Genomic DNA, 26,117 nt, shown 5'->3' on the forward strand with positions numbered 1-26,117 from the left:
AAGGGGCGGAGATGTGTAGGAAGACAGTTCTAATTAGGATGGAGGAATTATACTAGGAAGTAGAGGTAAAGGAAGTGAGAAGGATTAGTAAATAGAAGAAATGTGAACTTACCAAATAGGCTAGTGCAGACCCCTGGAGATTCTTGATTAAGTGAATTAACTAGATTTTAGAAAGGTAATGAGGCAGTCATATGCAAGGAAGGTTTCAAAGTCTGGACACAAGAAGTCAAGCAACACTTTGAGAAGTGGTTGGTCTTAATGGAAATGGAGAGAATTACACTATTGAGAGATGTGAAAAATAATGAAGAGGGTTTCACAATGTGAAATTGTGTTTCTCATTTGAATCTGAGAAATAAACGAGACAATTATGGCTAAAAGACATTGGGGTGGAGGGAGCATAAAGGCCAGGGAGAAAGGGAACTGCAGGAATTAGTGCTGAGAAGCAGCAGTTTAGTGGAAGAAGGAGGAGATCCAGTCCCAGATACAGGCCAATAAGTCTTTTCCCTCTCCCAAGCATGGCAGTCAGCCTGCAGGAAGCGGTACAAGAGAAAAGGCCATCATACCTGCCAGTCTTCCTGAAATACAGAAATGACATCACGGCTGCTATGTCGGATCAATGCCAGGATAGATGTCCTCTTCCTGAAGAAGCTGTCATGGAAAGAAAAGAAAACAAGGAATGGAGATGATGTTACTTTACAGGGGGGAACCTCAGGAACCAGCATGTAACATGAGGTAGTCTATAATTGTTTCTTCAAGGAAAGCATTATTTCTGTTGGAAAGTTGATGGGAGATGATTATATTCCTGCAGTTTTTTTTCCTCTCTCACCTTGTTTCTAGGTTTTTTATCAGTCCTCTGTCAATTATCTACTGCACTCAGATATTTCAGAAAGACTTCGGATGTGTGAAAGGCTGATCGCTATTTTCTATGTCAGTAGAACTATCCACCTTTATAACTTTTCATGGTTGCATCTTTTTCACAGTGTCTCTGTGGTGGCAGCCGTGAATGAGACCCTGCCAGGTCTCCGTGGCAGGGACCTGATTGACAGAAGGCCCAGGTCAGCGCATTTCAAATTCACCACCTCCTTTGCACAGAAAGCTTCCTTCCCACAGGCTTGCAGCAAGGGCGTGTAAGCAAGCCTAGTTCTCTGAGGCTCTCTTTAACTCTAATGTGTGACTGGTTGGAGGACTCCCCATCAGCCTTGTAAAAACTCTCTTAGAACTGCATTGATAACTAAAATTTCTTTCCCTTTCTTTTTCACGGGAGTCAGCTTTGCATAGTGGTCTGTGGGTTCTCCCACACTACCTTCATGCCTGCCCCACATTCCCTCACAGGTGTCCTCCCTGATAATTTATCTTATTTGTCTAGTCCTATCCTGGATGCATCTCAGTTGGTAAAAAAAAAAAAAAAAAAAAAAAAAACCAGGATTGATTCTTTACACTTAGATTTTTTCCTTTCTCTCCCACAAGCAGTCAGTAACCATGTCCTAGTGTTTTATGTGTTACCTCTTTTTCTATATATATATGGAAATAGGTACTGCTGAGGGGCACATCTTATGTGCCAGGCCCTGTGCTAAATACTTTACCTGTACCTCCTTTAATTCACACGATAACCCTGTGAGTTACATATTATTTCCATATTGCCGATGAAAAGACAGAAGCTTAGATTAGTGTAAAAACTTTCCTGGTGTCATATGGCTACTAATAGGAGGATCTGAGATTTCATTCTGGGACTATTAGACCTCAAGACTAATGACGATAGTAGTAATATAGCAGCTGAAGTTGGTTCGTCTGTGTGTGGCATCTTGTTTCATTGACTGCAATAAACCTTTAAAAGAATCGTATGAAGCAAGCTCTCTCATGCTTCAGGATATGAAAGAAGAACAAACTAAACCCAAGCACAGTGAATGAAGTAAACAATATGGATTAGAGTGGATAAAAGTAAAATGGAAAATGGAAAAAGAATACAGTAAATTAATGAAACCAAAGTTGATTCTTCAAAATAAAATCAACAAAATTGACAACCATTAACTAGACTGAGAAAAAGAGAGAGAAGATTAAAATTACTAAAATCAGAAATGAAAATGGAGTCCAAGCATGGTGGGTCATATTTTAATCCTAGCACTTTGGAAGGTCACATGGGAGGATTTCTTGAGGCCAGGTGTTTGGACCAGCATAGGTAACCTCAGGAGACCCTGTCTCTACAAAAAAAAATTTTTAAACCAATTAGCTGGGCATGGTGGCATGCATCTGTAGTCCTAGTATCTTGGGGGGCTGAAGAAGGAGAATTTCTACAGCCCAGGAGGTTGAGGCTGCAGTGAGGCATATTCACACCACTGTATTTCAGCCTGGGCTGGCCTACAGAGTGAGTGGCTCTCTCTCATTCTCTCAAAAAAAAAAATAAGAAAAGAAAAGTAAAAATGAAAAAACAGAAAATGAAATGATTACTACCAATTCTAATAAATAATGATTATGAAATTACTGTAAATAATTGTATGCCAATAAATTGTATAACCCAGATGGAATACACAAATTCCTAGAAAAACACAAAAATATGAATAGAACTATAATTAGTAATAAGATTGAATCAATAAAAGCATTTGATGAAATTCAATATTTTTTCATAATAAAAACATTCTAACTAAGAACGTAAGGAAACCACCTCAACATAAAGGTAATATGTGAAAAACCCAATGCTAACATCATACTCAATGGAGAAAGACTGAAAGCTTTCCCTGTTTGAGCAGGAACAAGACAAGGTTGCTGCTTTGGACACTTCCATTCAATGTAGTATTGAAAGGTCTAGTCAGAAAAATTAGGCAAGAATTTTTTAAAAGACATTCAAATTGGAAGAAAGGAGTAAAATTATTTCTGTTCACAGATAACTTGAACTTATATCTAGAAAATCCTAAAGATGGACAAACCTATTAGAATTGATAAATGAATTCAGTAATGTTCCACAATACAAAATCAACATTCAAACATCAGTCGTATTTCAATACACTAACCATGAACAATCCGAAGGGAAATTAAGAAAAAAATTTTAATTTGTATTAATATCAAAAACAATAAAATGCTTAGGAATAAGTTTAACCAAAGAGGTGAAATGATTATACCTGAAATCCGTAAAATATTGCTTAATGACAACATCAATAAAATGAAAGACATTTTATTTTCATGAATTAGAAGACTCACTATTGTCAGGAGGACAATACTACTCAAAGTGAGCTGCAGATTCAATATAATTCCTCTCAGAATCTCAGTGACATTTATGCAGTAAAAGAAAAATCCATCCTAAAATTTATATTGAAACTCATGACCCTAAATAGACAAACAACTTTGAACAGGAAGAATGAAGCTGGAAGACTCACACTTCCTGATCTCAGCATTTACTACAAAGCCCCAGTAACCAATACAGTGTGGTACTGGCATAAAAGTGGACATAGAAATTAATGAAATACTTGCATATATGGCCAAATGAAATACTTGCATATATGGCCAAATGATTTTCATCTAGTGTGCCAAGATCGTTCAATGGGGAAAGGACAGTGTTCTCACCAAATGATATTGGAAAAGCTGGATATCCAAGGGCAAGAATGAGTGGAACCTTTACCTAGCATCATATACAAAAATTAACCCACAATAGATCAGATATCTAAATGTAAGAGCAAAATCTATACAACTCTTAGAAGAAAACAGGATAAAAACTTCATGATATTGGATTTCACAATGATTTCTTGGTTGTAACAACAAAAGCATAGGCAACAAATAAAATGGATAAATTGGACTTCATAAAAATCAAAACCTTTTATAAATCAAAGAACAGTATCAAGAAAGTAAGAAGGCAATCCATGAAATGAGATAGATATTTCCAAATTATAAGTGTGATAAGAAATTAATTTCCAGAATACACAAAAAACTACAAGTCAACAACAGCAAATATCCAGAAACCCAATTAAAAAATGAACAAAGGATTAAAATAGAGTTTTCTCCAAGGAAGATATACAAATATCCAATAAGCCCAAGCAAAGCTCCTCAGCATCACGAATACTTAGAGATCAAATCAAAACCACAATGTGACACCACCTCACACACTTTAGGATGGCTTTGATAAACAACAATGACAGCAACACAAAACAACAAGTGTTTTCAAATAGATGGAAAAATTGGAGCTCTAGTGCATTGCTGATGGGAATGGAAAATGTTATAGCCACTGTAAAAAGTGGTGTGGCTGTTTCTCAAAAATTTAAACAATAAATTACCATTTGATACAGCAATTCCACTTCTGGACATACTCCCTATAGAACTGAAAGAAATGTGAACAAATATTTGCACATTGATGTTCAGAGAAGCATTACACACAATAGCCAAAAATGGAAACAATGGAAAAGTCCATTGAAAGATAAGTGGGTAGGGAAATGAGGTGTATCTATACATCGAAATGTTATTCAAACTTAACAAGGAATACAATTCCAATACATCGTGCAAAGTGGATGAACCTTGAAGACATTATGCTAACTGAAATAAGCCAGACACGAAAGGATAATTATTCTATAATTCCATTTATAAAAGATAGAATAGCCAGTTACATAGAGACAGAAAGTAGAATGGTATGTGCTAAGGGATAGGGGGAGAAGGAGTGAGAGTTACTGTTTATTGGGTACAGAGGTTTAATATGGCAAAAGGAAAAAGTTCTGGAAATGGATAGTGTGATGGTTACACAACACTAAATTGCACACTTAGAAATAGTTAATGATAAGCCTTATATTGGATATATATAAAGTGTCCTGGTAGTCTTACACTCTATAAATACACACTTTTTGGCATAGCCCCTTTCCTGCCATGCAGAGCCCCAGAGGTGAATCTCCCTATTTATTCAAGTGTGCATCACTCACTGTCCTCTGTGCTGTGTCCCACGTGCTGTGCCCACAGCCTCATACAGCTGGTGATTTCAGAGCCAGGACACAGCTCAAGAGTCTGCCCTGAGGCTCCCTCTCCTTTAATTTCCCTGCAGCCTAGCCTTCACATCAACTGGCAGTTCGATTTAGCCGAATTCAGGACAGGCCACCAGGGCTCTTTCTCCACACATGCTGGTCCCACACCAGGTGGAGTCAGGCAGGGCCAGTCACTGGAGAAGCCCGGAGCAGATTAGGGAGCGGTCTGAGCTGCTCCTCTCTCATCCAAGGGGTTTCCTACTCTCATTTGGGGGAAAAATGTGAGCTTGTTTCAAAGCCTCTGATGCTCCTTGTAGATCATGCGGTAGAGAAAAAAAATAAAGACGTGACAGAAAGGGATGTGTTGGTGACAGCGAGAAGCAACTTGACCTTGAGGACTCTCCTTCTTGTCCCTCTGTGAAGCCTCTTCCATCACATAGGGCTCAGGGCTGACAAAACCCCCTCCCTACCTTTCTCAGACTGGACACAAGGTCAGCCATGAGAAAACAGTAAAACAAGGAGAAGAGAGTCTGTAGAGACAAATTGGGAGGGTTCAGGAGGAGAATTTAGGATTTGCTTCTGCCCATGGGACACAGGCTGGGAATTAAAATGTTTTCCTGGGTCTCCTCTGAAAGCCAGATAGACTCCACCTAAAACCCTATTACCACTGATTCAGGATCCACTTACCAGAGACTTTGATCGTCTTGAATGCGGAACTTTCGCTGCCAGTGGCTGGATTACGAGCGGAGCAACTATAGAGCCCGCTATGCTTTGTAGTAATTTCGCGGATAGAGAGCTCTTGTCCTGATTGCAGAAACTTCCCATTAATCGTCCAAGAATACTCTGCCGGTGGGTTAGAGATCGCAAAGCAGTACAAGTAGAGTTTTTCTCCTGAACGGTAATAGGGGGATGAGAAAATGCTGGGGATGTATGGACCATCTGGAGTAAAGAGAATAAAGTCACAGGTGATGTCATCTGAAGGAAGGGGATGGTCCTTGTCTCTTAAAGGGACATAGTGTCCCTCTGAGCCAAGACACACCCTCAAGGCCCAGCCAAACGGCTCCTGTGTTCCCTGGGCCAAAGCCTGAGGTATTCTCCTGTTTCTCCCATCACAGGCTGTAGACTCCAAGTCTCCCATGACAAGAGCATCTCTTCCCCTTATATTTTTATCTAAGGCTGTGCATACCCAGGATTTTCCAGGGCAGGGAGTCATGGCCAACCCTGGTGTCCAGAAATAAAAGTGTCTGTACTTGGACCTCAGAGAGACTGAGAGGCCTGGCCTGTGTTCATTTGGATTTTAGCGGGTGGCCTGGTTCACACAAAAACCAAAGATACAAAGGACATCCAGTGTGACTGGGTCACTGGGGGTGCTATCAACTTGGTCCCATATTTCACATTCATAGGGGTCTGTGTCATTTCTTGTGACATTGCCTAGAATGAGGATCCTGTTTTCACCGGGTTCTTTAACCTGGGACTGTGTGGATAACAGAGAGAAGATTGTCCTGTGTGGCACCTTTGATTCCTCCACAGGAATCCTTCAATCAGAGTTAACATCTCCCACCTCTCAGCCCACCCGAGTCCTTGAAAGTCAATAGCTGGTGTGTGTGTCACAAGACAGATGCATGATGATCTAAGGGCTCAAAGACTGTGAGGCCACCTGCTCTGTCTTAGGGAAGCACAGACTTTCTCAAGTGTGAATTGAGCAGCAGTGTTGGGTCATGGATAGATACATCAGTGGGAGTCACAGTCCCTGATACACCTCCCAGTCCCTCTCTAATCAGCTGACTGGCTGGCTCACCTTGGGTTCCTTACCTGGAATGTGCAACTGCTGGGCCCCTTCCAAATTCCATCCTACTTTGCCCCCCTAGATGTGATTTCTCTGCAGCTTCCATTTCTAAGGACATTCTAGAGATGAGTAATAATGGGACTTCCCATTGTCCTGAAACCCTGAAGACATTGAGAAGCCTGGCCTGGACTGGATGTTTCAGCAGAAATAAGACAGGGGAGACCAGAGTCAAACCTGGAGGTCAGTTCAGTCATCAGGCCGTGGAGGTGCAAGGTGGGGCACTTTTCTGCAGATGTTTCATGATGACTTACTTGAGCCAGTGACCTCCAAAGATAGAGCAGAGTGCAAGGAATGATCTAGAAAGAGTGAAGGGAACAGACAAGAGCTGGTGGCTTTGGAGCAGAACCATGTTCCCTGTTCTGGGTTCTTTAAGTTTCCTCTCCTTCTGCAGAGGGCAGGTGAGGACTAAATGGATCTTTCCAGAAATACATGTGGACATTTGCAAATGCAGAACGGACTGGTGGAAAGGGTGGGAATGAACTTCTGGAAATCTAGTCCTCATGGACCATACGTGTTTGATGGATATGAGACAAATTTGGGGAGAAATTTTGCAAATATTTTCTTTCATTGGACACTCTACTCTCCGATTCCATGGGCTTGACTACTCAAGGGACATCATGTAAGTGGATTCCACAGTGAATCTGAGAAGAGACTGCTGGTTGCCAGGAGCTGGGAGTGGGGAGAATCAGAAGTTGTTCACCGCGGTGCAGTTTCAGTTATGCCAGATGGGGAGGTTCTAGAGATCTGCTGTACAGCTCGATGCCTATAGTTCACACAGATTGAGTGTTTCTTATGCATAAGACTTAGGACAAAAAGTGTTTTGGATTTCTGACATTTGTTGATTCGAAATATTTGTCACATACTTACTGGTTTAGCATCCCAAATCTGAAAGATTCAAAATCTAAAATGCTCCAGTGAGCATTTCTTTTCAGCATCACATTAGTCAGCAAAAGTGGGAGGTGATAGGCTAAATATATTCTTGCCCCTTTCTTTTCTCACAACGTTTCTAGCTTGGTGATTAGTATTTGGTCAATTCCATACTGGCCATGCTGCACTTGTATGTTTTTGAAGGCTTTGGGATGTGAGAAATAATGATTGCTATTTTCTCTGTCATGAACACTTTCCACCTTTCCATGGTTGCATTTTTTCTCAGTGTCTCTGTTGTGGCAGTCATCAGTAAGAGCCTGTCAGGTCAGATTTAGGACAGATTTTTGTAATTCTGCAAAAAAAAAAAAATGTTTCTGGGATTCTGCTGGGGGTTGTGTTGAATCTGCAGCTCACTTTGGGTAGTATTGTCATCCTAACAATATTCATTTTTCCAATCCATGAAAATGAAATATCCTCCCACATATTGATGTCATCTTTAATTTCATTCAGTAAAGATTTGTTTTGCCGGGCGCGGTGGCTCAAGCCTGTAATCCCAGCACTTTGGGAGGCCGAGACGGGCGGATCACGAGGTCAGGAGATCGAGACCATCCTGGCTAACACGGTGAAACGCCGTCTCTAATAAAAATACAAAAAAACAAGCCGGGCGAGGTGGCGGGCGCCTGTAGTCCCAGCTACTCGGGAGGCTGAGGCAGGAGAATGGCGTGAACCCGGGAGGCGGAGCTTGCAGTGAGCCGAGATCCAGCCACTGCACTCCAGCCTGGGCGACAGAGCGAGACTCCGTTTCAAAAAAAAAAAAAAAAAAAGATTTGTAGTTTTCAGGGTATAACCCTTAGACCTTTTTGGTTAAACTTATTCCAAAATATTTTATTCCTTTTGATGTTAATGAGAATGGAAATTCTTTTCTGAATTTCCTTTCACATTGTTCATTGTTACTGTATAGTCTAAAGAATGATCTAGAAAGAGTGAAGGGCACAGGCAAAAGCTCGTGGTTTTCGAGCAGAAACATATTCCCTGTCCTGGGTATTTGATTTTCCCTCTCCATTAGCAGAGGGCAGGTGGTTCTTCCCTGATAGCCAGATAGACTTCACTGGAAAACATATTGCCAGTGCTTCAGGGATCCACTTACCAGGGACTATGATCCTCTTGATTATGAGATTTGTTCCACCAGTGACAGAGTTATGCATGAAACAGACATACACCCCTCTATATGTTTTAGTGATTTGGAGGATAAAAAACACTTGTGCTGTTTGCTGAAACTTCCTGTCAATCAGCCAAGAATGCTCTGTCAGTGGGTGAGAGTCTGTGAGGCAAGAGAGCTTGGGGAGTTCCCCTGGATGGTAATAGGTGTATGAAGAAGAAAGGGTGGCGGCTTCCAGGCCATCTGGAGCAAAGAAAATAAAATCACAGCTGATGTTGTCAGAGGGAAGGGAAAATCCTGGTCTGTGGAAGGGCCACAGTGACCCTGTGAGCTAAGTCACAACACTGAAGTCCCAGCCAAATCCCTGCTGTGTTCACTGATCAGGAGCCTGAGACATTCACCTACTTCTCCCATCATAAACTGTGGACCCTGAGTCTCCCATGACAGGAGCAGCCTCTTCTCTCCCATTGGTGATCAAGCCTAAGCCTACTCTTAGGACTCATGGCCAGCTTTGATGTCCGGGGAGAAGGGTCTCTGTACTTGCACCTGAGAGGGACTGGGAGGCCTGGCCTCTGGCCATGTGTATTTGGGATGGCAGCCTGGCTCACAGAGGAACAGAAGATACTCACAGAGGAGATTCAAGGTGACTGGGTCACTGCGGCTGGAACTCACTGGGTTCTTCATTTCACATTCATAGGGTCCTGCAGTATCCTTTGTAACACCAAATAGACTGAGGGTCCTGTTGTTTTCGGACAGCTGCAACTTGCGACTGATAGGGAGTCTCTGACCTTTTATCCACCACAGGTAGCTTACATCCTGAGTGTCAGGATCACAGGATAAGATCACAGTCTCCGTGCCCTCCTTGGGGTTTAAGTTGCTGCTGGAGATGTAGGGCTTGGGAGTCTCCACTGTGCAGATAACAGAGAGAAGATTGTCCTGTGTGGCACCTTTGATTCCTCCAAACACATTTTTCAATCAGAGATGGCATTTCCCACTTCAGCCCACCCAAGTCCTTAAAAATCCATGGCAGGAGTGTGTGTTACAAGACACATGCATGGCAATCTGAGGGCTCAGAGATTGTGAGGCTGCCTTCTGTATGTGGGAGAAGCACAGACTTTCTCCAGTGTGAATTGAGCAGCATCATTGCATCATGGAAAAACATGGGTCCAGCAGTCAGAGCCCCTGGTGCCTCTCTGAGTCCCTCCCTCTCCAACTGCCTGCCTGGCCCACCTTGTGATCCTCACCTGGAGCATGCAGTGCTAGAATCTTCTTAGTTTCAGTCTTACTTTGCTCCCAAGGTATGTTTTCTCTGCAGCTTCCCTTTCCAAGGGCATCCTAGAGACGGATGATGGAACTTCCCATTGTCCTTAAACCCTTTGGGTAGTGGGAAAACTGGCCTGGGACTGGGTACTTCAGCAGAAATAACACAGGGGAGACCAGAGTCAAGCCTGGAGGTCAATTCAGTCATCAGGGAGTGGAGCAACAAGGTGGGGCAGTTTTCCCAGCTGTCTCATAGTGACTGACTTGAGCCAGTGACCTCTAAAGATAGAGCAGAGTCCAAGGAATGACCTAGAAAGAGTGAAGGGGACAGGCAAGAGCTGATAGCTTTGGACCAAGACCATGTTCCCTGTCCTGTGTCCATGATGTTCCCTTCCCCCTGTAGAGGGCAGGTGAGGACCATGTGGATCTTTCTAGAAATACATGTGGATGTTTGCAAATGCAGAACTGACTCGTGGAAAGCGCGAGCATGAACTGATGATGGAAGTCTGGCCCTCATGGACCATATGTGTTTGGTGGCTATTAGACCAATATTTGGGAAGAAGTCTTGCAGATACTTTCTGTCGTTAGACATTCTACTCTCTGATTCTGTGAGTTTGACTACTCTATGTACCTAATCTCAGTGGATTCCAGTGAATCAGAGAGTAGAATAGTAGTTTCCAGGAGCTGGGGTGAGGGGAATAGGGCATTGTTCCACGGGTGTGCGCTTTCAGTTATGCAGGATGAGGAGGTTCCAGAGATCTCCTGTAGATCTTCATACCTATAGTTCATACAGATAAAGTGTTCCTTATGCAGAAAGCTTAAAACCAGATGTTTTGGAGTTCCAGCTTTTTTTATTTTGGAATATTTGCAGTAGATGCACTGGGTTAGCATCCCACATCTGAAAAATTTTAAATCCAAAATGCTCCAGTTAGCACTTCTTTTTAGCACCACATCAGTGGTCAGAAGTGTTGGATTTTGGTGCATTTCAGATTTTGGATTTCTGAATTTGGGATGCTCAATTTGTAATATTGTAATTTTCCCATAAAAAGTTGTCAGGCGTTTAGACCTCATGTTATGGTGTGACTCTAGTAACAAAACAAAACAAAACAAAATTTGAAGGAAACATTAAAATGTCATAAGTGGAAATTTTTACTGATTGTCCAAACATCTAAGATCAATTGCTGGTAGTAGTATTTCTCTTGATACCCAATTAAGGTTTAGGTGTGGGGTGAATTCCAGCAAGATCACATTATGCTCAAAGAAAGATGCCAGAGGTGATTTGAAATTAGCAAGTTCTTAAGTAGAAAGAGACCCGTTAAAAGGGCAGAACTTGTCAGTGTGTCAATTACATAAAGGGAGGAATGATGCTGAATTAAAAGAAGTTATGTGTGTTATGTTAGTAAATATAGAAGGAACTCCCTGTTTCTAATTTCTGTGCAGAGTTAGGAAAAATGGGGAGGAGCCCAAAACAGGTATGTGAAGTGCTGTTTTCATTTTCTCTCAACCTCAGGAAATACAACTAGAGTTTAAGTTTGTGTGAATTAAGAAGAGTCTAAGTGAGATGTCATTGGGTCATGTGTCCCCCACACGAAGAATCCCAACTTATGAAAATGGCATCATCATGAAGAAACAATCGAATGTGGCCCAGGCAGGAAAACCATCAGATAGCACCCCCTGGCCACTTCCAACAGGTCCCCGAACCCAGCAGTATTCCCATTATGTGAATGTTACAGCCTTGGTAGTTGTCCCATACCTACAAAATTTAAAAATTGCTATTGTCAATACAAAATGATAAATATGAAGTTGAATATATTGCTCCATTTTTTTCCACCTACTCTTTTTGAACTTTCCTGTTTCAGTTTTGGAAGTTTCTATTGACACATCCTCAAGCTAGGGATTCTTTTCTAAGCTGTTTGCATTCTACCAGTAAGCATCAAAAGCATTCTTCATTTCTCTAACAGCATTTTTTTTTTCTTCTGAGATGGAGTCTCGCTCTATTGCCCAGGCTGGAGTGCAGTGGCACGATCTTGGCTCACGGCAAGCTCTGCTTCCCGGGTTCATGCCATTCTCCTGCCTCAGCCTCGCGTGTAGCTGGGACTACAGGCAGCCGCCAGCACGCCGAGATCATTTCTTTGTATTTTTAGTAGAGATGGGGTTTCACCGTGTTCGTCAGGAAGGTCTCGATCTCCTGACCACTTGATCCGCCCGCCTCGGCCACCCAAAGTGTTGGGATTACAGACGTGAGCCACTATGCCTGGCCATCTCTGAGGTATTTTAACTAGTTGTGGACTTTTGAGTTTGTTCAACTGTTTACTTACTGTTAGAACCGAGTGACAAATTTCAACCTTCTTATATGCCTGACAGGAAACCTGAAGTCTCTAGAAAGTGACTGGAGAATGCGAGTTCCATAGTAGGCTGAGGATGGAGTCACGAGTGAAATGGGTGAAATCAGCCCATGGGCTTTGGAGACTACAAGCCTGTTCAGCCTCTGACACCCTGGTGAGTCACTGCAAAGATTACAACAGTGACAGCAAACTAGCATGGCTGACTCCATCTGGCATCTAGTCTCAGGCTGGCTGTCCTCACTCATTCCTGGACATAGGCCAGGCTAACCATGGAAGGAATTTAGTTTATGGTTTAACTTTGAAGAAACAATGATAATAGTTCCTCCATAACACCAATACCCTTATTTTGCTCAGGGATTGCCTTTGCAAAACTGGTGAAAGACCGTGAGAGTAAGATTATAGGAGAGCAGTGAATTCTGCTAAAATGTAGGCACAGTTTCTATAATCCCTTACTGCTCAAATATCATTTGCCCAGAGTTTGCAAAATTCGTAATCAATTGCTCCTATAGATAACATCACTATTGTAGAACCTGAGATTGGTCTTTTGAGATGTTTCTCATTCTTTGCATTCTGGCAACCCGCTGATCTCATCCATACCCATGACTAATGGCTCAGCCAGTCACGTGGTCCCCACCTAGAGTCAGATTCAACTACAAACAGATCATTTCCCTCTGCCCCCGTGATTCCATCCCCAAACAATCAGCAGTACTGATTTTTTAGTCCTGTGCCTCTGAAACTATCCTTGAATATCGCTGTCTAATGTTGACAGCTGGTACCATTCCTTCTGAAACTATTCCAATCAATAGAAAGAGGGAATCCTCCCTGACTCATTTTATGAGGCCAGCATCATCCTGATACCAAAGCCTGGCAGAGACACAACAAAAAAAGAGAATTTTAGACCAATACCCCTGATGAACATCGATGCAAAAATCCTCAATAAAATACTGACAAACCGAATCTAGCAGCACATCAAAAAGCTTATCCACCATGATCAAGAGGGCTTCATCCCTGGGATGCAAGGCTGGTTCAACCTACACAAATCAATAAACGTAATCCAGCATATTAACAGAATCAAAGACAAAAATCACATGACTATCTCGATAGATGAAGATAAGGCCTTGGACAAAATTCAAAAGTTCTTCATGCTAAAGACTTTCAATAAATTCTGTATTGATGGAACGTATCTCAAAATAATAAGAGCTATTTGTAATAAACCCACAACCAATATCATACTGAATGGGCAAAAACTGGAAGCATTCCCTTTGAAAACTGGCACAAGACAGGGATGCCCTCTCTCTCCACTCCTATTCAACATAGTGTTGGAAGTTGTGGCTAGGACAATCAGGCAAGAGAAAGAAATAAAGGGTATTCAGTTAGGAAAGGAAGAAGTCAAATTGTCCCTGTGTGCAGATGACATGATTGTATATTTAGAAAACCCCATTGTCTCAGCCCAAAATCTCCTTAAGCTGATAAGCAACTTCAGCAAAGTCTCTGGACACAAAATTAATGTGCAAAAATCACAAGCATTCTTATACACCAGTAACAGACAAACAGAGAGCCAAATCATGAATGAACTTCCATTCACAATTGCTTCAAAGAGAATAAAATACCTAGGAATCCAACTTGCAACAGATGTAGAGGACCTCTTCAAGGAGAACTACAAACCACTGCTCAGTGAAATAAAAGAGGACACAAACAAATGGAAAAACATACCATGCTCATGGATAGGAAGAATCAACATCGTGAAAATGGCCATACTGCCCAAGGTCATTTATAGATTCAATGCCATCCCCATCAAGCTACCAATGAGTTTCTTCACAGAATTGGAAAAAACTACCTTAAAGTTCATATGGAACCAAAAAAGAGCCTGCACTGTCAAGACAATCCTAAGTCAAAAGAACAAAGCTGGAGGCATCACGCTACCTGACTTCAAACTATACTACATGGCTACAGTAACCAAAACATCATGGTACTGGTACCAAAACAGAGATATAGAGCAATGGAACAGAACAGGTCCCTCAGAAATACTACCACAGATCTACAGCCATCTGAACTTTGACAAACCTGACAAAAACAAGAAATGGGGAAAGGATTCCCTATTTAATAAATGGTGCTAGGAAAATTGGCTAGCCATAAGAAGAAAGCTGAAACTAAATCCTTTCCTTACTCCTTATATCAAAATTAATTCAAGATGGATTAGAGACTTAAATGTTAGACCTAATACCATAAAAAGCCTAGAAGAAAACCTATGTACTACCATTCAGGACATAGGCATCGGCTAAGACTTCATGTCTAAAACACCAAAAGCAAAGGCAACAAAAGCCAAACTTGACAAATGGGATCTAATTATACTAAAGAACTTCTGCACAGCAAGAGAAACTATCATCAGAGTGAACAGGTAACCTACAGAATAGGAAAAAATTTTTGCAATCTACTCATCTGACAAAGAGTTAATATCCAGCACCTACAAAGAATGCAAACAAATTTACAAGAAAAAAACAAACAACCCCATCAAAAAGCTGGTAAAGGATATGAACAGACACTTCTCGAAAGAAGACATTCACACAGCCAACAGACACATGAGAAAATGCTCTTCATCACTGGCCATGAGAGAAATTCAAATCAAAACCACAATGAGATACCATCTCACACCAGTTAGAATGGCAATCATTAAAAAGTCAGGAAACAACAAGTGCTGGAGAGGATGTGGAGAAATATTAACATTTTTACACTGTTGGTGGGATTGTAAACTAGTTCAACCATTGTGGAATACAGTAAGGCGATTCCTCAAGGATCTAGAACTAGAAATACCATATGACTCAGCCATCCCATTACTGGGTATATACCCAAAGGATTATAAATCGTGCTGCTATAAAGACACATGCACACATATGCTTATTGTGGCACTCTTCACAATAGCAAAGACTTGGAATCAACCCAAATGTCCATCAGTGACAGACTGCATTAAGAAAATTTGGCACATATACACCATGGAATACTATGTAGCCATAAAAAAGGATGAGTTCATGTCCTTTGTAGGAACATGGATGCAGCTGGAAACCATGATTCTCAGCAAACTATCGCAAGAACAGAAAACCAAACACCGTGTGTTCTCACTCATAGGTGGGAATTGAACAATAAGATCACTTGGACACGAGAAGGGGAACATCACACACGGGGGCCTATTATAGGGAGGGGTTGGGGGTGGGGTTGCAATGACAGTTATACCTGATGTAAATGACGAGTTGATGGGTGCTGACGAGTTGATGGGTGCAGCACACTAACAATGCAAATATATACATATGTAACAAACCTGCACGTTGTGCACATGTACCCTAGAACTTAAAGTATATTTTTTAAAAAAATTTTTTAATTAAAAAAAGAGAAAATCTCTAACCCCTGATCCACTAGGGAGGCTGATTTGAGTAATAATATACCTCCGTCCTCCTATTTGGCAGACTTGGAGTCATTAAAATATTTCGTTACTGCAAATCACCATCTGGATAAATTGGTTTTGTTTGTGCAGGAGGCCAGAAGAACAGGTCTGGGAATTATAAGAATGGATGGAGGAGCTGCCTATCCCTGTCCCACAGTGTTGTGCACAGATCAGCCTCACAACAGGAAAGAGCCCTGGATGGGGATACAGTGGAAGTTAATTCTCTTAGTGACTTGCGGACATTGGCTCGAGATGAAGCCTGGTAGGAGTGGAAACTCCAGGTCATTTCTATGCCTTTCCTATTACCTGGGAGGTGGACAATTCCACAGTGTTAGCAGGAAGGAAATAGAAGGCAGCTTAGTTAGAGGGAGTGTCTGGGGAAGGCCTAGGGGTGGAGGAAGAAGCTGTGCAGGGCAGGCCTTGCCAGTTAGAATGAAGTGGGAGGAAGATGAAGGACACAGAGAAGCAGAGAGAGGCAGAGACAGCCTGGCAGTGAACAGTGGGGGCTACAGTGACGTCAGAGACCCCAGGGACTAGGTGTCCCCATTTCCACAGTCCAGGACCAGGGAGCCCTGAAAATCCTCCAGTGGCCAAAGGGTTTTGACTTACAAGAGGTGGGGTGTCTTTAGGGGCAAGAGGTAGTGGGGGGATGAAAGATGGGTGTCAGCCACTGAAGGACAAGGGAAAGGTGTGACCTAGACCGACTAGGATTCTGCATCTGAGATCCAGTCTCTAAAGAGGTTATGGATCATTCATTTCTTCATTCAATTCCTTCATTTGTTATGTGAGAGCACCTGAGTGTGTGTCTCTCACTGGGCCCGTGATGGTGCAGGGTGTGGGTGGGGAAAGAAAACAAGGTCCTGTCCTTTGTCCGGTAAGCCAGTGACATGGACACTTTGGGAAACAGGATTTCAGGTTCAGTGATAGGGGTTAAGATCTCAGGGGGAGGCCTGGACATTTTTTGCACTGACTCTGACGGTTGAGGCAGGTGATTTAGTTTGGAGAACAGACTAATCAGCTGACCATTTGTTCTCACTCCTCTGAGGTTTGGATGCCTAAGAAGAGAGGATTTGAGCCAATAAATGACTATGGGGTCGTTGGAACCCAGTAATCCCTCACTTCTGGTGGAGGAGAGGATGGGCCTGTGGCTGCAGACAGACCTCATGTGACCCTGATCTGCCTTTTGTGTTTGTGTGACTCTGGTTCAGTGACTGTGCCTTCCTGTGCCTCTGTTTTCTCTCAGTCAAATAAGCTAAATGGCAAATGGACTGTGGCTTTTCATGCTATCTGTGAATAAATTGTAAATTCTTCACAGTCACGTGACCTAATGCTTGGCACAGTGAAGGTGTTCACACAAACAGCATTTATTATTATTCACTTCCATGAGAGAGCACCTTTAGGTCAGATCCCTGTGGACAAGCTGCTGCCAGGTACATTTTCTCTCTTCTGCTTCTGCTTCTGGGGACTTTAGACTTTCTATGGAGTGTCCTAAGCCTCACAAGGCAGTTGACTGATGGCCTACAAAGCTTGTCTTTCTGTCCTCTCCACTCTGAGTCTCAGGTGAAGAAAGCTCTGTGTTTGCCCAGATGAGGCTCTGAAGGCTGAGCCCTGGCAGTGAGCAGCTCCAGGAGACACAGTCCTCAGACAGCTGGTGAATCCTTGGTCCCAGTAAGCCCTGCCACAACCCAGCCCTGGCACAGGCTCCTCAGCTTTATCTGGAGTAAGGATTTGGGTACAGCGGTCTGGGGTTGAGGTCTCTAGGGCTGAGCTTTTCTGAGAGTATCTCAAGGGACCTCTTAGGCAAAGCCCTACTCAGTTCTCCAGGGTCTTTCTCAGGGTCAAGTTTATGAAGAGGACATGAAGTGCTTGGCTGAGACTGATCTCGTCCTGCTGAGCACCCCCCCATCAGACTGTCCTTCCTGTGCAGCAAGTGTCTGCAGGGTCTGGAGGCAGGAAAGGAATTCTGATCTGTTGAGGTTTGTCTCCTCTGTGTGTGTCCTGCACTAAATACCAAAACCCCAACATGGGACATAATGCAGAGAGGGACACAGGCACCGTCCAGGCCTGACCTTCCTGTGTGTGCAAAGTAGAAGGGACCCCCAACCCCCAACACCCAGGGATCATGTGGAATCACTCACGGTATAAGGTGAAATGTCCAGTTACTCCTTCAGTCCCTTCACCTCGCTTTGTGATTTGAATGGTGTAGGATCCTGTGTCATTCTTGGTGACATTCTGGATCAGCAGGGATGCATTGGAATATACTGTTTCTCGTCCACTGTATGCAGGCCCAAGTACAATCATTTCAGTGTCTATTGTATATGCTGTAATGTAATGCTGGAGGTCTATTATTTGCCCTTTGTACCAGCTGTAGCCAGTAAGATTCTGGGGCAAATTGTGGACAAGTAGGAGAACATCCTTCCCCTCAGAAAGTTTGGTTGGCTGGGCTTCAATCGTGACTTGGGCAGTGGTGGGAGGGTTCCAGAAGATTAAAAGTGATGCTAGGAGGTGGAGAGAGCATCAGTCAATATTGAGACCTATGTATTGGGATGAAAAGATGGGGCCTTGGGTCCTGAGAAGATCTCTTCAATCATCAGCCTTGTAGACACACACACACAAACACACACACCCCTTTTTGTGTGTATGTGTGTGTGTGTGTTTTTGTCCTACTGTCCTACTGGGTCAAGGTCAGCAGCACGACCCCCATTCATCCAACACTTCTGACCTCGGCATTTTTCTCTTTGAAATCCTCTTCCCCAGGGGTCTGCATGGCTTCCTCCACACTGCCCTCAGGTCCTGCTCACATCAGGGCATCCTTAGACTTCTTTCCTGACACCTCCTTCAGAGACCCTGGATCTTCCCTTTCTGATCTTTCCCTTCTCTGCTCCCTCTGGAGCTCTTGTCAACACCTGACCTCACATTCCAGATCTCTTTGCATGTCTGCCTTACTGCCCATGAGAGCATGAGCTCCATGAGGACAGGGACGTTAGTGATCTTGGTTACACCCCAGCGCCTGGGACAGGCTACAGACTCCTGCAGATGTGAGGGTTCCCAGGGACCTCCAAGCCAAGGATTTTTTTTTTCTTTCCCCAATTGTTGAGGTTTTTTGCTGAGGACAGTGTTTCATGTCCTGCTTATATTTTCATCTGAAGTGTCATCTGATAATAGTTATTATTATCATTTTTCAAAATATGGTGGCCAGTGATGCTAAACCAGGAGAACAGAACACTTGAGATTTTCCTACCTATTACCAGTTCCACTTAAATGTGATTTTCCTGTTGTGACCCTGTCTCTCTCTGGTATATTATCCCCAATCCAGGCTCCAACAGAGCCTTCTTTCCTTTATTTATTTCTCTTTTTTTCTTTTTGAGACGGAGTCTCATACAGTCTCCCAGGCTGGCATGCAGTGGCGCCATCTCGGCTCACTGCAACCTCTGCCTCCCAGATTCATACAATTCTCCTGCCTCAGCCTCCTGAGTAGCTAGGATTACAGGAGGACACCACCACACCTGGTTAATTTTTTCTGTTTTTAGTAGAGACGGGGCTTCACTGTGTTGATCAGACCGGTCTTGAACTCTTGACCTCATGATCCATCCACCTCAGCCTCCCAAAGTGCTGGCTTATTTTATTTTTTAGAACTCCATCCTCTCCAGGAGACCCCATCCAATCATTCTGCTTCCTCCTCCTGTCCTCTCCCAGGAAGTTCTCTCCTCACCTGTGAGTAGAAGCTCCTTCCAGGTGATGTGCAGTGTGTAGGGAGGCACTGAGAGGGGCCCCATGGCCTCTTCTGCCTGTGTGTTCTCCTCTGTGGAGATGACCTTGGATCCAAAATCTTTCCGAGCACAGCTGTCAGCTGTGCTGTCCTTCCTCCTTCTGTGCTGAGCCTCTTCCCGGGGCAGGAGCACTTCTCAGGCTTATGGGCGGGGTCTGAGCCCAGGACACCTCTCTATCCCCTCCCCTCTCAGTCCTGCCTCTTTGTCCCTCCTTCTCTTTTTCCTTTTGTCTGTGTGTCAAGTCCCTGGGAATTGTGGAGGCCTCTACCTTTTTCAGCAGTGATTTTGTCACCAAACCTCGGTACACACTATGTGCAAAACCACAAACATACACAAAAAAGAGGCGCGCACAGACACACAGAGTCACATATCCTGTAGGTTGGGCAAGCACAGTTCTGGGCCTCAGCCTCCTGCTGACCCAGTGGCTCTGGGTCGGGGTGTACATTCACACCCCTTGCCCTCTTTCATCCCCATCTGGCTCTCCCCTTCAGTGCAGGAGGCTGGAGCTGCATCAGGTCCCTGTTATAGGGACACCACATTGTGCTGTGGGTGAGCTGTGTGTTGCCTGGTGACAGGGACCCTTCCTTTCTCTAATTGTGTCTAGCTTGGCTGCAACTTCCAAGGATGGACATTCATGACCTGGGTGTCCCAGAGGAAACTGTCCTTCCTGGAGGTGTGCAGGGTGAGTCTCTCATGCCTCTTGGGAGGAGAGGCCTGTGCTGGTTGCTCAGTGGGGGCTGTGACTCCCATGGTCAAAGGACAGTTCTCAGTCACTCTATTGCTCCCTTAGGACTGCTGGATGTGTTTCTCATCTCTTCCTGACCATCTTTGGTGTCCTCTCTTCCCTGCCGTCTGATTGTCCTGTGGTCACCACATCTTCCCCGTGGTGGTGCAGGAGGAAGTGGGACGTTACCCAGGAACCCCGTGGAACATGGCTCGTTGAGATACAGGAAGGGGAGCCTGGGACAGAGCAGGGGTTCAGAGCTGGAGAGATTCATCCCGACTTCCTCCGTGGCCGTGATGGGCTCAGCCCTCCATGTGCTGACATACCCAGGGGTCTGTCCTGAGGGTTTTCACCTGGCCAAGATGCTCTCTGTAGAGGAGGAACAGGCAGTCACCAGAGAGCCTCTCTGGAGGGACGTCGCTCACACCTGAGAAGGCGGGTGGGGGTGAGTTGTGTTCTCAGAGCAAAGAGCAATAATACCCCCTTCTCCCAGCAGGGACACAGGAGAGGTCTGTTTCCCAAGGGACAGCCGGGGGTAGGTGGCCACATCCTATGTGGTGCCTGTGTGTGACCATCACACGCGCTCTGGGCCCCACCAGGTGCAGCGGGCAAGCAGGTCACAGGGTTCCTGACCGATTCCCGGGGAGGCTGTGGGCCCTCAGGCAGCCGGTGTTCTGTGTCGGCACTAGGCTTGGCCTGGGATGCCCCACAGAACAGGACAGATGGAGCGTGGGCGGGCATTTAGGGAGCAGTGACAGAAAGAGTTGATGAGGATGGAGGGAGGTCACGAGGGGAAGGCGCGCAGTGTGGTGTCCCGTGCACCAGCGCTGCCCTAGGAGATGTCTTTTTAACTGAGCCCAGGGAAGGAGCAGGTGTGTGGGGCAGGAGCTGCCTGCAGAGGGAGTGGTGTTAGGTTGGCGGCCGCCAGGTCAGGGAGGAGCTGACACAGTCCGTGTGGGGAGCATGGAAGACGTTGAGGACTTGGGCCGAGGTGACCCTGGTGAGGGTGGACCCTGCTTGGCTACAGGTTCTGCTGAGGGAGGTCGGCATCCCCTGGGAAGGCTCCAGGCTGGAGGGACTCTGCCGCCCTCTGGTGGAATGGAAGGGAAGTGTGGGTGGCCAAAGTCCCAGGCCAGGCTGCGTGTTTTATTCCACAAGGATCTGCACGTTTCAAACGAGGTCACACATATGTTATGTTACAGCTCCATCACCTTCCAGTCCTGTAAGTCCCAGTCTCTGTGGCTCCACGTTCACTGTTCTCCCTCTTTCACGATCGGATGTCCGGAACAGATTTTTGTCACCTTCAGTGAGTTTGTGTTTGCGTGCAGTAGGCGGCACTGTGTATTCTCTGGGGGCAGTGATGTCTGGGGCTGAACACTGCACATGGGCTTGGGAACAGAAGACGGAGCAGCAGGGCGGGAGGATCAATGCCAGGGGAGTAGGGACAAGTCCTTTTCATTTTCTCACTCCCAGGGACCAGAACCCAGGATTCTGACTCCAGGGCACAGTAGCACACCCTGCTGGTGTCCCTGGATGTCAGGAGTGCTCATAGTGTCATGTTGCCTTGGCATTCATTTTTTAAGGTGTAAATTTATTTGCCTCACATCAGAAGCAGGCCTTGCTCACCATGGCAGTTTTCAATACTGTATCTGGTTCAAGTGACTGCAGTTGGTGGCCAGCGATAAAATCTAAGAGGCATCTCTCCTGCTTGGTGTGCTGGGCTCCTCTCTCTCCATCTACTTTCTTTAAACTGATATTCTGACATTTGTCCTCACATTTAAAGAGACCACTTCTCAATCACAGCGTGATCTCCTGATCTCAGTGTTTGCTACTTGCTTTAAACACATCCATTAAAGCTCCCTGCTGGAAACCTGTCAGATAACACCTGGACTTACTAAAGACATTGGCTTACCATTCTCTTCTCTCCTCCCTGCCTGGGCTTGCTGACCTCTGTATCTGTGGTCTCCAGGTGTGCTGAGTGCTCCCCAGTGTCTCTAAGTAGTAAAAACACTTACACTTTCACGTAGTGGTTGTATCATTATAGCCTCACATGCCATCCAGGGCCTGACATCGAGGCTGCCCTGTGGGACCTGTGCTCATTGAACCCCTGCTGGAGCTCTTGTTTTGGTACCTGCAGTTCTTCTGGAGACAGGAGCTTCCAGCTAACTTGATTGAAAAACTGATACGTTTCATTGAAAACAGTGGGTCAGATTATGTATTCATGGGCTTCAGCTGCCATAACAAACACCTTAGCCTGGGTGAATTAAATAATAGAAATCGATTTTGCACAGTTCTGTGAATAATGTGCTATTTTAACCACTTTAAAATGTGCAATCAAATGCAATTAACCACAAACACAGTGTTTGTGTGTCACCACTATTTTTCCTAGAAAATTTTTATCATTTTAAACTGAAACTTTGTATAATTGAAACAATAATAACTCCCTATATTTTCCACCCTAGACCTTGATCATCTCTACTCTGTCTCTGTGAATTTGCCAATTCTTGATGTTTCATATAAATGGAATTACATGTATATGTTCTTTAGTTTCTGACATATTTCACTTAGCATAAATGTTTCCAAAGTCCATGCATCTTCCAGCGGATGTCAGAGCTTCATTCCTCTTTATGGCAGATTAATATTCTGTTGTGTGTGTGACCACATTTGTTTATTCGTGTGCTGATGAACACTTGGATTGTTTTCATATTTTATCTTTTGTGAGTAATGCTACAATCAACATTCCCATGCGAGTACCTGTTTCAGTCCCTGGATTCAATTCTTTGGGTATATACCTAGGAATAGATGCTGTTTCACATGAGAATTCTATGATTAGCTTCTTGAGGAACAGCACAACTATTTCTCCTAGTGGCTGCACAGTTTTATAATCTCACCAGCAATGTATGAGGATTCCAAATTCTACATAAGGCTTTCACTTGTTATTTAACATTTGAAAAGTATGGTAGCCATATTTGTAGGTTTAGTGTGGGATCCCATAGTGGCTTTGACTTTGTATTTTCCTAATGACTAATGATGTTGAGTTTCTTTTCATGTCCCTCTTGATGATTTGCATATCTTCTTTGAAGAAATGTCTATTTGCGTCCTTTGCCCATTCATATAAATTGGAAGGTTTGTCTCTTTGTTACTGAGTTGTAGCAGTGCTTTATATATTCTGGGCATGAAACCATTGTCTATGTGATTTACAACTGTTGTGTCTCATTCTGTGTTTGGTTTTTTATTTTCTTTATAATATACTTTGATGCACAAAAGGCTTGCATCTGTAGCCCAATTTATCTATTTTTCCTTTTTCTTTCTCATGCATTTGGGTCATACCTGAGAATCCATTGCACATTTGAGATCATTAAGTTTCACCCCTATGTCTTTTTCTAAGATGTTCTTGTAGTTACAGATTTTATAATTAACTCACCCATCCACTTTAAGATAATTGTTTGATATGGTTGGAAGTATAGTTCTCTAAGTTTATTGCTTTGCATGTGGTTATCCAGTTGTTTGTGCACCATTATTTGAGAGGATGATTGTTCCTCCATTAAATTATCTTGACGCCCGTATTCAAGAGAAATGAACTATAAGGGTGAGTGTTTATTTCTAGACTCTCAATTCTATCCCTTTGGTCCCTATTTGTATTCTTATGCCAGCAGTTTCTGTTTTTAGTACTTGGAATGTTTTGTGAGATTTCAAATAAGAAAGTTCAAGTTCTGCAATTTATTTTGGAAAAATTATTTTGGCTCTTTCAGGGGTACTTTTTTAACAGCAAGGAGGCCAATGTTTTGCAATTGGAAAGCTTTTTCTGTCGTATTTCAGAGGGGAAATTTGCAGTCTAGGGATCTTTTCAGGAACTTTATCACAGGTAGGTAATTATCACCACTTCCTTTGCTGAGGTACTGGGTTAAAATGTGTGTTGCCTCCCTTTGAGGAATTAAGAGGCCCTAGAAGCACTTGCCTATGTGGTGAGAGATAGCGAGCTCCTTAATGAGGAGCACAGAAGACATTGCTTTGGGACACAATGTTGTCAGGGGAGCAGTGTGCCTCTTTACTTCTTTATTTTTTTGTGCAGTTTAGATCTCTACTGGACAAAAGATATTGAAATCGTTGTTCATTCTCTTGGTTCTTGTTTGGCTGACCTGTCAGCTGGAGCTGGAGGACATGCTTGGAAGGGAAGTGACCCCCATGGGAAAGAGCAGGGCTCAGCAGAGTGAAAGCAGCTGGGACCCAGAGAAGCCAGTGAGGTCTGACTCTTAAAAGCCAAAGACCAACAGGTGGGTGTCCTCAGGGGCAAATGGATTGCACTGGTACCCATTCAAGCGGACTGGAGAAAGGTAAGAGGCTTTGGATATTCCATTTTCTCTCTCAGCTCTTCAGCAGGAGATTTAGGCCCTGGGCTGGTACTGTCCTGCAGCAGGGGCAGGGTGGACAGAAATGGCTGCATATCATGCCTAAGTCCATGTCATCCTCTCAGGCATTGCCCCTGAAGATGGAGAATTTTGTTCAGAGCCCCAGCCTGGGCACATGGGAGGAACCACCTTATTAAAATTAATTTAAGAAAACAGTATGCATGCTTTATTCTTCTAGAATAACTATTAAAGTCATGTTTTACAATATATCTCTTAAAGGAATGGTGAGAATCATCAACATAATGTATGTTTTACGTGGTCTTTTCTATAATTGCAGCTTTCACATGTTCTTATAGAATCCATTTCCTTTCGAAACACACAGGCAGTATCTCTGTGTTGATTTCTACTGGGAAACCTTTATGCAGGGTGGAGAGAGTCACATTTCCTAATGAGAGATGGAAAGCATCTGATTACCAGAAAAAGTGTCCAAATTCTGCTGCTATGATCGTGGTGCTGCAGGTGGAGGTCAGTTTAAGGAGGATTCAGGCAAAGCAATTTTGAAAGTCTTTTTCATTGTTTTTGTTTGTTTGTTTTTTTTGTTTGCTTTTTACAAAACCATGGGCAGAAGCCACCACCTGGACCCACCACATGTTGGAGTGGATGAGGGACAGAAATGGAGCTCAGTAAATTGAGAATGAAATTCAGGAGTGGGGAAGATATTTGAGAGGTCAACGGGTGTGAGAGGTGAATGGGTGAATGATAAGAATGTTCAAAACATCTTCTTTCTCCATAATAAGAGAGCATTTAGGCCCCTGAGTCAGTCAGTGTCCAGGCCAGGGGGAGCAGGATGTGGTCAGCTCTCCTGGGCAAAAGTGAGACTCCAGCAGTGTCCAGTTACCTCATCCAGTTTAGGATTCATTCCTATTTTAAAAATGATCCAACAGTATGCAATTTTCAAAATATACAAAAATCTCTATGCTACCATTCATAGATAGACAAGATGGCCCTAAGATGGTGAGAGAATCAGAATGGGGTTTGGGTTTACATTGTGTATTTTTTTTCTCCCAATATCTGCAGAATTCCCTAGATCAATTTTTTCATGTAACCCAGTGGGTGTCATTCCCTTTCACAATTACAGACATTTCCAGTTCACGGTTAAAACGCTTGGAAAACCCACACCCTTTCTACTGTGAGGTACAGACAGCCATGTGGCACCACCTCTAAACATGCCTTCCGGGACATCAAATTACTGATTAAGTAAAAGTCATTTCAGTAGATATTGAAGACCTCCATTTTACCCCTCTCACACTTGTAAATCTTCTACCAAGAGGTGATGGATTTTAGTGGTGATTTGCTTTTATAGATTAGTGTAGATTAATGCTTCTGCCAGGGGGAAATTTTACGTTGGGAAAAGCATTTGGCAAAGTCTA

At 43.8% G+C, this 26,117-nt stretch overlaps 1 protein-coding gene across 2 annotated transcripts; it reads right to left on the minus strand.

Annotated features, from left to right (window-relative positions):
* Positions 1–558: 558 nt before the first annotated feature.
* Positions 559–19,698, minus strand: LOC114669789 (pregnancy-specific beta-1-glycoprotein 2-like). 2 transcript variants are annotated; one of them, XM_077983121.1, is made up of 5 exons: positions 19,557–19,698; positions 17,983–18,342; positions 9,433–9,711; positions 5,619–5,870; positions 559–1,035 (listed from the first exon to the last, which is right to left on the minus strand). In XM_077983121.1, the coding sequence occupies exons 1-5, from the start codon at positions 19,618–19,620 to the stop codon at positions 938–940; spliced, it is 1,053 nt and encodes a 350-aa protein (XP_077839247.1). In that variant the 5' UTR covers positions 19,621–19,698; the 3' UTR covers positions 559–937. The 2 variants fall into 2 exon arrangements, with proteins under 2 accessions (XP_077839247.1, XP_077839248.1); XM_077983122.1 differs by lacking the exon at positions 9,433–9,711 and having other exon boundaries at positions 19,557–19,620.
* Between the last annotated feature and the right edge of the window lie 6,419 nt (positions 19,699–26,117).

Source organism: Macaca mulatta, chromosome 19 (genome assembly GCF_049350105.2).
Source record: "Macaca mulatta isolate MMU2019108-1 chromosome 19, T2T-MMU8v2.0, whole genome shotgun sequence".
Taxonomy (NCBI): Eukaryota; Metazoa; Chordata; class Mammalia; order Primates; family Cercopithecidae; genus Macaca; species Macaca mulatta.